The 15,478-nt window shown below is 44.1% G+C and overlaps 1 protein-coding gene across 1 annotated transcript; it reads right to left on the bottom strand.

The window, feature by feature from the left end:
- Positions 1–158: 158 nt before the first annotated feature.
- LOC124256053 (histidine-rich glycoprotein-like) lies at positions 159–9,100 on the bottom strand. The gene is made up of 3 exons (XM_046689978.1): positions 8,979–9,100; positions 2,661–2,775; positions 159–1,487 (listed from the first exon to the last, which is right to left on the bottom strand). The coding sequence occupies exons 1-3, from the start codon at positions 9,098–9,100 to the stop codon at positions 159–161; spliced, it is 1,566 nt and encodes a 521-aa protein (XP_046545934.1).
- Between the last annotated feature and the right edge of the window lie 6,378 nt (positions 9,101–15,478).

The following is a 15,478-nucleotide window of genomic DNA, read 5'->3' as shown; positions in this document are numbered from 1 at the left end:
GTGGAGCAGTGACACGTACATGACAAGTGAAACAATGACACCAACAGTAACTGTGACACCGACGTGACACGTGTAGCAGTGACGTGACACCGACGTGACACGTATAGCAGTGACACCAACGTGACACGTGTATCAGTGGCACCGACGTGACACGTGTATCAGTGACACCGACGTGACACGTTTAGCAGTGACACCGATGTGACACGTGTAGCAGTGACGTGACACCGACGTGACACGTGTAGCAGTGACACCAACGTGACACGTGTAGCATTGAGGCATTTAAACCAGTGCTTACTACGTCGTGCAATTCTTTTAGTGTAGTTGTGTAGATAGTGATGAAGGTAGTGGTTGGGTAGGTAGTGATGGCGGTAGTAGTTGTGTAGATAGTGATGGCGGTAGTAGTTGTGTAGATAGTGATGTAGGTAGTGGTTGGGTAGGTAGTGATGGCGGTAGTAGTTGTGTAGATAGTGATGTCGGTAGTGGTTGGGTAGGTAGTGATGGCGGTAGTAGTTGGGTAGGTAGTGATGGCGGTAGTAGTTGTGTAGATAGTGATGGCGGTAGTAGTTGGGTAGGTAGTGATGTCGGTAGTGGTTGGGTAGGTAGTGATGTCGGTAGTAGTTGGGTAGGTAGTGATGGCGGTAGTAGTTGTGTAGATAGTGATGTCGGTAGTGGTTGGGTAGGTAGTGATGGCGGTAGTAGTTGTGTAGATAGTGATGGCAGTAGTGGTTGAGTAGGTAGTGATGGCGGTAGTTGTTGGGTAGGTAGTGATAGCGGTAGTAGTTGTGTAGATAGTGATGTAGGTAGTGGTTGGGTAGGTAGTGATGGCGGTAGTAGTTGGGTAGGTAGTGATGGCGGTAGTAGTTGTGTAGATAGTGATGTCGGTAGTGGTTGGGTAGGTAGTGATGGCGGTAGTAGTTGGGTAGGTAGTGATGTCGGTAGTAGTTGTGTAGATTGTGATGGCGGTAGTGGTTGTGTAGATTGTGATGGCGGTAGTAGTTGGGTAGGTAGTGACGGCGGTAGTAGTTGGGTAGGTAGTGATAGCGGTAGTAGTTTTGTAGATAGTGATGGCGGTAGTGGTTGGGTAGGTAGTGATGGCGGTAGTGGTTGTGTAGATAGTGATGGCGGTAGTGGTTGGGTAGGTAGTGACGGCGGTAGTAGTTCGGTAGGTAGTGATGGCGGTAGTGGTTGGGTAGGTAGTGATGGCGGTAGTGGTTGGGTAGATAGTGATGGCGGTAGTGGTTGGGTAGGTAGTGACGGCGGTAGTAGTTGGGTAGGTAGTGATGGCGGTAGTGGTTGGGTAGGTAGTGATGGCAGTAGTAGTTGGGTAGGTAGTGACGGCAGTAGTAGTTGGTAGGTAGTGATGGCGGTAGTAGTAGGTAGGTAGTGACGGCAGTAGTAGTTGGTAGGTAGTGACGGCAGTAGTAGTTGGGTAGGTAGTGATGGCAGTAGTGGTTGTGGACGTCGTAACGGCAGTAGTGGTTGTGGTACTATTGTTGGAGCAAAGTATCTCGGAGTAAGTCAAACAGTATTGACACTGATTGTGAGACTTGAGTAATCAAGCTGTCAAGGCGGCGTCGTTTGTAATGTGGAATACCAGTTCTGTCTTGGCATGTGCCATAACTCACACAATCAGTCAACCACGCCATACTAGAACCTGCAGCGTCAAGCATCACATATACTGATGGCAATAAATAACGACACACGGAGCACGATAACTGCAACAGTGATAATCCACAACTAAAGACAAACAATGACAGACATGAACATCAGATTGTAGCTGAAGTTGAGGTGTACATTTACATCAAGGCGTTGCACACAACCGCAAGTTTGATCACAATGACCTTTCCCACACACAGGGGTGCATATGAGAACAAACACCGTTATACGGGTGGGGTAGCAATGAGACCTGGTCGTGACAGGCCTGTAAAGGAGTGAGTGAGTGAGTGATCAACAGCATGAGCATCCGATCGATCTACACAATTGGGAAACGATGTCATGTGTCAACCAAGTCAGCGAGCCTGATCACCCGATCCCGCTAGTCGCCTTTTACGACAAGTATGGGTTACTGAAGACCCGGATCTTCGCGTGTCTACTCCTCTGGAGCATAAGCTTGTATCCGAAGGGTGTAGGGGTGTTGATACATTCTTACACCAATTCAATCAACTGAGAATCCAGTTTGTAATGAAAAGATCCAACATTGACAAGCATGGGTTGCTCTAGATAGGCGGCAAAGTTTGGTGTGGGCTGGACAACACGGGGACGACATGTCTACAATGGCGTAACACCATAGCACAGATAGCAGAAAACGTGGTCGGCGACGTACATGGCGACACATGGTATGCTGATGGCTACACTTCTCGACCATAATCCTAGTGTCGTGGTGTGGCGCAATATCACACACGACAGTCAAACTGAACTGGTTATTGGGAAGAGATATTTGACTGGCCGGCGACATGTTGGAGTCTGAGTCCTGTCTCTATTCCATCCTCAAGAATCATCGGCATAAGTCGACAAGGCCAGGTCACATCGTGCACAATCTTAGCGCTACGATGTTAAAGCATAGGAGTCGCGGTCATCTTAGCGCTTCGTTTACTTCCTCTAACGGGGCACTTATTATCACCGAAACATGCATACGGACATTTTTCCGGCCCTCAAAGTACTCTGACATGTCCCCACAAAGACCATCGGGGGAATGTTGTCGGTGGAGGGTGGACGTCGAAGTCCCAGCCCCCGCCAGCATGGCCCAGCTCGAGGTAGGTCTTCAGATGGAATGGCCTACCCGCAAACGGCAACCATAGACAATAACCAACAGTATACCATGAAGGTGTCGTGACTATCTCAACATGGTGGACGGATTTTGATCTACACGTCCGAAAAAGAATTTATACCGTCCTATTTCGACCCGGGTTCGATTCCCCACATGGGCACAATGTGTGAAGCCCGTATCTGGTGTCCCCCGCCGTGATAATCCTGGAATATTTTCTTAAATTGGCCTAGAACCCAACTCACTCACACACTACTGTAAGTAATATTATGATACTTCATACTTACACAATATACCAGAGTGAACAGGTAGCAGCTGTTGATGCACGTCCTTGCCCCGTCAATAACGCCAGGGGATATACACATATATAATCACCACCCTAGTTCTGTCCCTCCACTATCAGCTACCATCAGGATATGTAGGTAGATGTATTACCCTGTCACCACATCACTCGCATGACTTGGCACGTACTCCTCGTTGGGGCTTATCTATGTTCATTAACTCTCATACCTTCATTTATCTTTTGCCTTACCATCGGTTAGGATCATGCGTTATGCTTGGGTTGATGCATTACTTGTTATACACTAGTGGTGAACTATCACACTTTGTTATAAATGAGGCACACAGACAATAACAACAGCTACTCTGCATTCCAAACTACGCCAACCCGTGAAGATGCGGGGTAGAATTGATCTGCAGTAACCCATGCTTGTCGTAAGAGGTGACTAACGGGATCGGGTGGTCAGGCTCGCCGACTTGGTTGACACATGTCATCGTATCCCACTTGCGTAGATTGATGATCAGTCTGTTGATCACTGGATGTTCTGGTCCAGACTCGATTATTTACAGACCGCCGCCATATATAGCTGGGATATTGCTGAATGCGGCGTAAACCTAAACTCACTCACTCACCCAAACTACGCATGCCCACAAGGCCCCATAGTAGTATCCAACTGCATTAACTGGTCCCTGAGCGTGTATAGTCCAAATTGTATGACAGGTTCGAAACGATTCTGAAGTAATATCTTCCGGCGAAAATTCTCTGCTGGGTGAATCTTGAATCCCTTGAGAAACAAGACCATTTCCAGACACGTCTCAGAGTGAGGCAGTGAGACCCATCCAACTCCTCTCCGCCGTTAGGGTTTCCTCAAAGCTCTTATGTGTGACCTTGCCACAGGAGCACAGGATCACAGGACACAACGAACGCATGTTGAATGCAATGTCGACACATACAAATAGAGTTAATGTTCACAGAGTCGATAATGAAAGCGGGCGGTGGGGTAGCCTAGTGGTTAAAGCGTTCGCTCGTCAGGCTGAAGACCCGGGTTCGATTACCCACATGGGTACAATGTGTGAAGCCTAATTCTGGTGTCCCCGACCGTGATATTGCTGGATTATTGCTAAAAGCGACGTAAACCTAAACTCACTCACTCACGATAATGAAAGTCGGACATTGTAACTCCAACTGTGTCAATATAGTAAGGGAGTCCGTCGAGGTTGCTAATACCCGCAATCTGTTTTGACCATTCCAACCTCCAAATTCCTGTAGTATTGACCTTGACAATGATGGTGCACAGAGAGACGCACCTGTAATCTAACAAACAACAGCTGAACGAGACAGCAGCATGATATTGCTGGAAAACGTACACCTGCATCTGCCTAGCTGAACATTTGTCTGTGTGAACCATTATCCTGACATGCCCCCATCATCCGATCCGTCTCTCCATGTTTCAAGACAGGCGTTTATTCCTGGGGAACTATTCTTATTCGGAGGGACGGTTAGTTAGTTAGTTAGTGAGCGAGTCAAGTACTAGGTTCGCGTTCGATTCCACATGGCTACAACGTGTATAACCAGTTTATCGTGTCTATCACCGTGATGTTGCTGAAATAAAAGCAGTGTAAAGCCATTCTTACTCACCGTGATATTGCTGGATTAGTCGGATGCAACGTGTGACATCAGTGAATGACTCAAGAGCGTGAATACTACTAATAATCCCAATTGTGTAGATTGATGCTCAGGCAACGATCACTGGATTGTCTGGTCTAGATTCGATTATTTACAGACCGCCGCCACATAGCTGGAATATTAAACAACAAAGCAACCAAATGAGGCTATCGAGCTATTGATCCATCATATTATTCGGTAGATTATCATTTTCGGGCTGAAGTCTTTGTGAGGTGATGACAAACATTAATTATAAAGTATGAAACGTTTGTTATATTTCGGATTACACTGTTTTAGTATTGTACACACACTTGTACCTTTTCGGTGGCTGGGTGTGTTAGATCGCTAACTTCGTGTCTTGGCGATTAGATGCCTGATTCTGGGTTTGGTTTGAATCTCGGATTGGACTCAACCCATAACCACGCACCTAGTCCAAGTACTAGAATCCACACTTTACTGAGAAAGCGTAATCCCAAGTATAACAAACATTGCATTTTACCTCTTTATAAATTCCATTGTGTATTCACTAAGGCATGACTGCAATGAGATTTATCATTTACAAGTGTTACGTGCTGACTCCCAGAATATAACTTAATAGTTAACTGGTGCAGCCTGGTTCCCAGGCTCTGCTGCGCTAACGCTTCGACACTGACCCCGCAATGACTACCGAATATCGGCAAATGGCGGCCTTCACTACTGGGCGATACGCCATATATTTACTATAGAAAAATAAGAGAACTGGTGGTTAGAATGTTTTAATAGCATTTTCATCAATACTGTGGCAAAGTATACGCCCACCGTTACTTTTAGTGCACGAAAACGTTAGCCTGAATAACCCTTTAGCTTGAATACCCTGAATAATGTCAAAGCCCAGCAGCCTGAATAATTTGATAGCATGATAGCATGAATAACCCGATTGTCTGGACAGCCCGCATAAACTCATAGGCCATACTGGAAGCCTGAATTACCCCCAATCCAGGTTATATGAATAACCTGATATCTAGCCTGAATAACCCCTTATCCAGATAGTCAGAATTACCTGATATCTTGATTGTCCGAATAGCCTGATATCGAGACAGCCTAAATAACTTGATATCTAGATAGCCCGCATAACCTGATATCTAGATAGTCAAAATAACTAAATATCCAGATAGTCAGAATTACCAGACAGCCAGATAGCCAGAATAACCCAAATTCAGATTGCTCGACTAACCTGATATCAAGATAGCTCGAATAACCTTATAACCAAATAGCTCGAATAATCTGATATCCCGATATCCTGAATAACCTGATAATCCGATGTCCTGAATAATCTGATAGCCTGATACCCTGAATAACCTGATATCAGATATCATTAATAACCTGATATCCAGATATCATTAATAACCCCGTATCCGAATGGCCCGAAAAACCCGATATCCAGATACCCTGAATAACATTGAAGCCCGATAGCCTGATCGTCCGATAGTCAAACAGACCGAAAAATCCTACCCTCTTGTTTGATCGAAATATTGCCGACTCTGTTGTAAAGTTGCGATTTGATCAAGTGTGTTGAGTGTAGTAAGTGAGTGAGTGAGTTTAGTTTTACGCCGCACTCATCAATATTCCAGCTATATGGCGGCGGTCTGTAAATAATCGAGTCTGGACCAGACAATCCAGTGATCAACAGCATAAGCATCGATCTGCGCAACTGGGAACCGATGACATGTGTCAACCAAGCCAGCGAGCCTGACCACCCGATCCCATTAATCGCCTCTTACGACAAGCATGGGCTACTGAAGGCTCATTCTAACCCGGACCTCCACGGGTGTGTTGAGTGTAGGTTTTATGGCCATTTTATAATGATTACATCAACGCCGCCTCCTTGCTCATGTGCCGGAACTGATTATACAGCCGTATCATTAGAGACGCACGCGTACATTTACTCGGTTAGTCGAGCAGTATCAGTATATTTCCCGTCCTCTCAGACACGTCACGCTAGCATCCCATTACCACTAGCCTTGCTCCAAGGCTGTACTGAATGCTGAGCCCATGAATGTATAGTAATGCTATCCTTTCAGAGAGCCACGTCTAGATAAGCGGACAGTACAAGGATGCCAGTCTTTAAGGCCAGTCTGTTAGGGGAATATTTATATATTTTAGAAATTATCATTTAAACTATTAATTATTGCCTTATAGACTTGTGCAAGTCTACATCACCACGTACACACAGCACTGTCAGTGGTGCAGTGTTGATGGATGGTAATACAGTGTATATAGGACAATTATCTGCTTTACGCCTCGACCTGTGTGGATTAGCGTATAGGTTACGCTGCACCAAATCTAGCCTTGCTCAAAGGCGTTACTGAATGCTAAGCCGTGGATGTAAGGGCTCATATTTATTATTATTTTTTTGAAATTATCATTTAAACTATTAAATTTTACCTTGGATACTTGTGCAAATTTACACCAAATCAGAATCTGTAGTTTAACTGGCAGTTTTCGTTGGGAGCTAGCCTTGCTCCAAGGCTGTACTGAATGCTGAGCCCATAGGTGTACATGTATATTAATTCAATCCTTCAGAGAGAATTCCTGGACTCGGAAAAGGAACTGGCTGATGTAGTCAGTGTGTTTCCAGCAAAATGACGGTGGTAGACACCAATAGGAATGGTTCATCGGATTATTGATGATTTTCCAACGTTATCCAGCAACAGACAGGTGCTCGTTGACCTGAGTGGCGATAAGAAACGTAAACCCTTACTTGTGAAGACATACCTTGACAAGTCTCATGGTGTGTCACAGTGGTGCATCCTGGAGTAAAAATATGCAACTGTTTGTGCATGCACGTGTGCTTGTATTTGCATGTGCTTGATTGCTTGCGTACGTGCATAGGTGTGTGTGTGTGTGTGTGTGTGTGTGTGTGTGTGTGTGTGTGTGTGTGTGTGTGTGTGTGTGTGTGTGTGTGTGTGTGTGTGTGTGTGTGTGTGTCTGTTCGTGAACGAGCCTGAACGTGTCCAATCCGTGATCAACGATCCAAACTGTCAAGCTTCAATGACACCCGCTCACCGAGCCTCACCACGTTGACCAGTAGAGTTAATTAGATAGGCTGGCGTTTAGTCCCAGAAATAAAATCATCTTTCTTAACTATGCATCGAAAACAAAATTCATAAAATCCAAAACAAAACCGACCAGTGAAGATCCGGGTTAGAATCGATCTTCAGTAACCCATGTTTGTCGTAAGAGGCGACTAACCTCTCGGGTGGTCAACCTCTCTGACTTGGTTGATACATGTTATCGGTTCCCAATTGCGCAGATCGATGCTCATACTGTTGATCACTGGATTGTCTGACCGCCAGCATATAGCTGGAATATTGCTGAGTGCGGCGTTAAACAACCAACCAATCAACGTAAGACCCGACTAACGGATCGGGTTGTCAGCCTCGCTGACTTGGTTGACACATGTTATCGTATCCCATTTAGTGCAGTGACTTAGGTCCGATTTTGAGGTTGATCGTTACATGCTGGACTAAAGCATGAAACTTTGCAAAGTGCTGGGGAATATCATGATAAAACATATTTTTGGGGGGTGCCCGATTTTTTGGGCCCATTTTCAGAAAAATTCAAGATGGCCAAAAATCAAGGATTTCCAATTCTAACACCACGTGACTTTTCCCCGCTGGGTTAAAGCAGAAAACTTTGCACAGTGCTTGGGAATATCATGATAAAACATATTTTGGGGATTTGCCCGATTTTTTTGCCTATTTCCCCAAAACTCTAAGATGGCCACCAAAAAATAAAGAGTGCTGAAGTCCACACTGAATGGTCGCCGACTATATAAAATCTTCATTTGTTGCAATATGTGAGATATATTAGCCGTTCAAAGGGCTATTTCTAATACTTTCAAGAAATATAACAAACAAGATTTATGTTTTGTAGCAAAAGATATAATTCATCATCCAATTAATGAAAAAGTTACAGTTTTGATCATTCACGTGACATCATTTTGTCAAACATCGACCTCTGTGATTCTGAAATCTCCTTTAACAGTTCCCATTGAAGTTGCAGAGCGATGTGCATAGAAGTTGAGAAGACTTACCAATACACTTCTTTGAACATAGAGGTTGAGACTTGTAGCCAAATTTGATAAATTTTCAACAACTTCGTGAAGCTTCTGGCAGTGCCATCCACACCGGTAGCCATGCGTCCCTTGTCCATCCAAACAAATCTGGCTCTGGTGCTGTCTGTCTGGGAAGTAAACAAGTAAGCAATATGCTGACCTGGTACAAGCACCTGTTTGTGCTGTAGCAGAGCAGGTTCTGGGAGGAAGGTTCTGCATCCACTTGATCTTGCGACCGTGGCAGATCTTGTCGCAGTTCGTTGACTGTGTACACTGATGTAGTGCTGTCAGACATGGTGCATGTGAATCGCTGAACTTATGAAAACACTTCTGAGTCTTTGTCCACAGGTTGGAATGGATGCTGTGTAGGAAAAGGAATTCTCTCAGTCACATCCTCATAGGATATTCAAGTCTTCAAAGCAGTTTTCTTGCCTTTTCCACTGAAGTGTGATTTTGTGTCAGAACCAGTGAATGCGTGGGAAAAGGGAAGCACCACTCATCTTCGACAGCCAAGATCTTGGAATATTCTGTTGATATGATAACATCTGACGTTGTTTTCCGTTTCCTAATGACACCCACAGCTGAACAGCAGACTTTAGATCAACAACATTTGTGTCGACAGTGCTAAAACATGATGTTTGTAGCACCTTTTTGCAAAGCATCTTTGACATGAAGGCAGATTCTGATACCCGCCTCTTCCTAATCAGTGCACTGCATATCTTCTTCACTTCCTATTGTCACCACTCCACATTTGACTCCACAGCTGTTATGCACATCACCTTTCGTGGCGGGTAAGGGGCGGTGGGGTAGCCTAGTGGTTAAAGCGTTGGCTCGTCACGTCGAAGACCCGGGTTCGAATCCCCACATGGGTACAATGTGTGAAGCCCATTTCTGGTGTTCCCCCGCCGTGATGTAGCTGGAATATTGCTAAAAGCGGCGTAAAACCAAACTCAGTCAGTCAGTCAGTCAGTCAGTCAGTCGTGGTGGGTAAGAGCTGCTAGCCACACCATCTGTTAAGAATGCAAAGTGTTCTTCTTTGTCCTTTAATTCTTTCACAAAGGAAGCTAAGATCATTGGTAGTCTAGTATGACGGGAAACGTTTCTTCTGCTGCCTTTTCTTCACTTTCTCGTGAGTCATACTCAGGTGATGCAAGACAATCTAAGAGCTCTGATTTGCAGTTTGGTAAATGAAGTCTTCCATGAACTGATATTGGTGGTGGCCACGGGTGTTTTTCATGAGGAAAGAACTGGTTTAAATCAGATTGACGTACCTGAAAATCAATGAACATCTGACTAAATAGACTGTTGTCATCTTTCAGATCATTCGTTTGCTGTTTGATTTAGACAGGTTTTGTTTGTGGTGGCTTGACAAAAGGTGATTTTTCTTGATGGGGTGTGAATTGACTGTCATTTCCACAAAAACATCCTTTACAAATGTCTCATATTTGTCTTTTCCTGTTTTCTCCATTGATTTTAAAGATGTTACGACAGCTTAACCAACACGTTGATGATCATCAAGGGTCATCAGTTCAGGAGACTCTTCCAGGAAGGGATTTCCCATCGAAGCAACAGTGCCACATTAGTTGTTGTCTTGAGTCTTAAATGTCTGCTGTGTAGCAAAACCTTGTTTATTGCTTCTTGTATCTGCCTTGTCATCTTTCTTCTCAAACTCTTGCAGAATTCTGGCTTGTTCTGGTCCAGACATCACCCATCTAGTTAAGGCAACATTTTCTGTTAATCCAACTGCAACAACTGAGTGTTTTACAACTTTGCTGTTTTGTTCATGAACTTGATCCGAAAGCATGGCAGCAAATGTGTTTGATGTTTGGGAAAACCAAACCTCTCTGAATGGACTCTCTTCTGTCAACAGGAAAGGCTTTCGTATCTCTGATGTGAACTGACAGCCTGCGTGCATAGTTTGTGTGATCAAGAGCAAAGAACCAAGGGACAAATTACCTGGATGTACAGAGACATGTTTCTTTCGCGATGGGACCTCACGCAGATTGGTATCATTGTCTCGAGATGAAGAATCAAATCCCAGTATTTGAATGTTGGACTCTTTTTCTGACATCCAATTTTTCAAGCCAGTCTTTAAATGATTGTTGAACATGCGGTTCCAGTGAGGACATGTAAGCATCTCTTTGAAGCTTTGCTGGTGATATGGCAGCTATTTGATGAACATGTCTTTGTTACATGAGACGCCGAAATGAAAGATTCAGCTGCTTCACTTGAGGCAATACCCGCTTTTGTTGGTGCTGAAGTCTACCCAAAAGCAGTCTCCAACCATTTTCCATAAGGCTATGTCAATGTGAAGACCTCCAAGCATGATAGTGTACACATCTTCACCAAACACATTAGGCCATCTCCACTGAACATATTTTGCTAGCGCAAAAAGTGGTTGGGATACAGGCATGACTGGGGGTTGTCCCGGATTGCAATGTTCTGTGGCTGTCATCAAGACAGCCACATCAAGACAGCGGCAAGACTTGCGGCTTTGTCCTTAAAGAGAGGAAGGGGAGAACTTATTCCTGCTGCAACCTGAGTAAAGGAGGTGTTATGACATAAATACCAGAATTCCATGTGAGATAATGGGGTGTTAATCTGGTTGTTATGGTTACCAGAAACTCAAGATTCACGACGAGTGTTTTTAGTTTACCAATAGTTGATTGGATTCCTGGGATTTACGAGAAGCATGAAATGCACCAGGTAACTCATCGTTTTCCAAATGTTCTTCAGCAAGAAGGCCAGTGCAGTGCTTGATCCAAGATTCTTCTTTAGCTTTGGTGATCTTGTCCTCAACTTGATGATGCGTGTGAGTTGCAGGCACTTGAACTCTCTCCACATTGCAGGCTACTGCAGGAACTATACAGTAACTGCCTGGAAGTGTAGGTTTGGAAGAGCTTGAAATAGTGTCTATTGAAATAGATTTTCCGCTGGTACCATTATCAACAACATCTGCAATTCCAATGGGAACTGTTAAAGGAGACGTCAGAATCACAGAGATCGATGTTTGACAAAATGATGTCACGTGAATGATCAAAACAGTAACTTTTTCATTAATTGGATGATGAATTGTATATTTTTCTACAATTCATAAATCTTGTTTGTTATATTTCTTGAAAGTATTAGAAATAGCCCTTTGAACGGCGAATATATCTCACATATTGCAACGAATGAAGATTTCTTTTATAGTCGGCGGCCATTCAGTGTGGACTTCAGCACTCTTTGATTTTTGGCGACCACCTTGGATGTTTGGGGACATAGGCCCAACAATTCGAGCACACCCCAAAAATATGTTTTATCATGATGTTCCCAAGCACTGTGGAAGGTTTTCTATTTTAATCCAGCGGGGAAAAGTCACGTAGTGTTAGAATTGGAAATCCTTGATTTCTGGCGGCCATCTTGGACGCCATCTTGGATTTTTTGCGAAAATTGGCCCTAAAAAACCGGGTACACCCAAAAAATATGTTTTATCATGATGTTCCCAAGCACTGTGCAAGGTTTTCTGCTATAATCCAGCGGGGGAAAAGTCATATAGTGTTAAAATTGGAAATCCTTGATTTTTGACGGCCATTTTGGACGCCATCTTGACTTTTTCGGAAAATGTGCCTGATTTCGGGAACCCCCCAAAAATATGTTTTATCATGATAATCCCCAGCACTATGCAAAGTTTCATGGTTTAGTCCGTCAAGTATCTATTTTCACCCTACGCCGCTGCACTAATTTGCGTAGATCGATGCTCATGCTGTTGATCACAGGATCGCTGGTTCAGACTCGATTATTTACAGACCGCCGCCATTTAGCTGGAATATTGCTGAGTGCGGCGTGAAACTAAACTCACTCACTCACTCCTAAAACGAAAACAATTCTTACAACTGAGACAATGAGAATTGCCCATTCATTCCAGACTTAAGTTCGACTCTCTTTCAATTATCCCTAGGGTCTGGTGGACTAGTAGTAGGGGAACAAGACCAGACTCCCTTCCAAGCTGTTTGAACAGGTGCGTGGCCCGGGTGAGTGAGTTTATTTTTACGCCACCTTTAGCAACATTCCAGCAATATCACGGCGGAGGATACTAAAAATGGGCTTCACAGATTGTACCCATGTGTGTGTGGGGTGTGTGTGGGGGGTGGGGTGGGGTGTGGGGGAAATCCAACCCGTGGGTCTTCGGCGTGACGAGCGAACGCTTTAACCACCCCACCGCTCCTGTTTGAACAGGGAAATAGAGGGGAAGTGTACCGATGTCGTACTACATGCGTATACGACATGGCTAGGGTGAATGGGTTGAAGTGCGTCTGTTGTATATGTGTTGGGAAGGGTAACGATTACATGTATGATGAAAGGATGAAGATGTTGAGCAGTCGCTACATATAGATGGCGATTACACGGGGTAACGTTGGTAAGTAGGAACTATTATCGCTGGATGGATAAAACGAAAGACGCAATTTACGATCTATTTCTGGCAATGACTTGCCTAGGCAATCCCCCGTGATGAGGTAACATGGTATTATATCGCATAAGCCAGTTATAGACTGTGTGAGAACAGAGGCCATCTACTATGCATGAATGTTATTTCTAGATTATTTATTGATCTGGAGATATAGCTTTCAGATATCGAATCACTAGCAAACATTGCGTCTACTATGGATAATAACTCAAGATGTAATGGATATAATAATTCATAATTTACTTATATGTTATAAATCGTGATTAACTTACATATAATAATTCTTATTTGGTATATTTATTTCATAGTTTATCGTTCGACGATCCTATCGCTGGCTAATCTTCTCAAAGACCAGCCCGTGCTATATCTGTGACCCCATGTCTCTGACGTCGACGCGAACAAACCACGCAACACAGCACCCATGTCATCGCCTTTGGGGTCATTTAACAGTCACTGATACCCGGTATTTTGAGACTCCGTGATTCGCTGCGCAGTTACCTCCCTCAGTCATTCCAGTACCCGAAGCTCGTGGATTCGATTCCGAATTTGCCCTGATTAGAATTCTTGGTTTGACTCCTTGGTTCACCAACATTACCTCCCCTTGTCATGTCAGGATCCGATGGTGCGGGTTCGCATCTAGTATTCGCCTGATTGTGACTTTTGGTTCGGCATGACACCGATCTAAAGGTGCGTTTTCACGGTGCGACTTGTTTGAACAACATGTAGCAGGCAACACAGTTGCAACGTGTGAACACCCAAATCGTAACGATGTGAAATCGCATACAACTAGTCGCAGCTGAGTTGTAAGCACTAGAAGTCGCAAGCTCTCGACCAATCAAATCGCTTAGATCTGTGTCCACCTCAGAGTGACCTCCCTTTTGTGTATGTTGATATCAAGTCACTACAGAAAAGAAAATCGACAGATTTGCCAGAGAAGAAATCGTACAGTTTATAGGTTTTTACTGATCACAGGGATGTTTATGGAATCTTCCGCCTAATAATTGAGTTGCGGACCCACACCGATTTAGGCTTTCCCTTCTTCTTTATCAGTGACTACGATATGTAGACTAGCATTTACATCAGCATTTCTTCTTCACTCGACGAATCCATGTTGCCGAGTCATACGTGAGAATCGCATACGAGTTGTATGCGACTTAGAAAGTACACAAATAACAAAGTCATTACGATCTTTGTTGTTACTACAAGTCGTATACTACAAGACGCACAGTGAGAACGCACCTTAACTATTTCAGTGAAGTGACTGAAGCGGAAACGTCTACGACGCCCAATCAGCCGACGCGACGTTAAAAGCGGCGTTGAACCCACCTACATATTGACGCTGAGGTCACGTGGTTGTGACCGCGAACATGTAACGGATCGCGCGAAGGGTTCATTCACCACGAACATCCATCGTCTCTTGCACGTGTATGTGCCCATTAGAGGTTATGACAGTGCGTGAAGTCACGTGATCAGTCAGTGAGGGTACTCACCTCATGGTGGCATGACGTCATTTCTAGGAGTGTTACTTGTAGATAGTGTCTTCAACGTTAAACTCCCGGTGCGTCTGAATTATCTTAGATATGGTGTTTTTTATAACTAAATATGAAGGAGATAGACGACGGAGCTGGGAGTGAGCTCCCGATATCTTAACCAGATTTTCAGGCTTCTTAGTTCTCGTCACGCATGAACTTGTCGAGGGTCGGTGTACGTTTAGCTTTGAAGCACGGTGGCTAGGTCAAGCAACGTAAACAAATCAGGATAGTTAAGAAGGTATTAAATTTTGTGAATTATGATCACTTCAAGTTTAACTTGAATGTACGGTCTGGTTGTGGCATAACTCGATTGTTATAGACTGTTCGTGAAATATAAATATAACTGTGTCTGTCCTGTAGTATAACTATGGTCTGTCTGTGGTATAACGTCACTGGTACTGTAGTCTGTAGTATAACTATGGTCTGTGCTATAACGTCACTGGTACTGTAGTCTGTAGTATAACTATGGTCTGTGGTATAACGTCACTGGTACTGTAGTCTGTAGTATAACTAGGGTCTGTCTGTGGTATAACGTCACTGGTACTGTAGTCTGTAGTATAACTATGGTCTGTCTGTGGTATAACGTCACTGGTACTGTAGTATAACTATGGTCTGTCTGTGGTATAACGTCACTGGTACTGTAGTCTGTAGTATAACTATGGTCTGTCTGTGGTATAACGTCACTGGTACTGTA

The sequence above is a fragment of the Haliotis rubra genome, unplaced genomic scaffold (genome assembly GCF_003918875.1).
Source record: "Haliotis rubra isolate DU_JTF1 unplaced genomic scaffold, ASM391887v1 Scf616, whole genome shotgun sequence".
NCBI lineage: Eukaryota > Metazoa > Mollusca > Gastropoda > Lepetellida > Haliotidae > Haliotis > Haliotis rubra.
The sequence above is the reverse complement of the archived record's forward strand: the minus strand, read 5'-3'. Positions and strand labels throughout refer to the sequence as shown.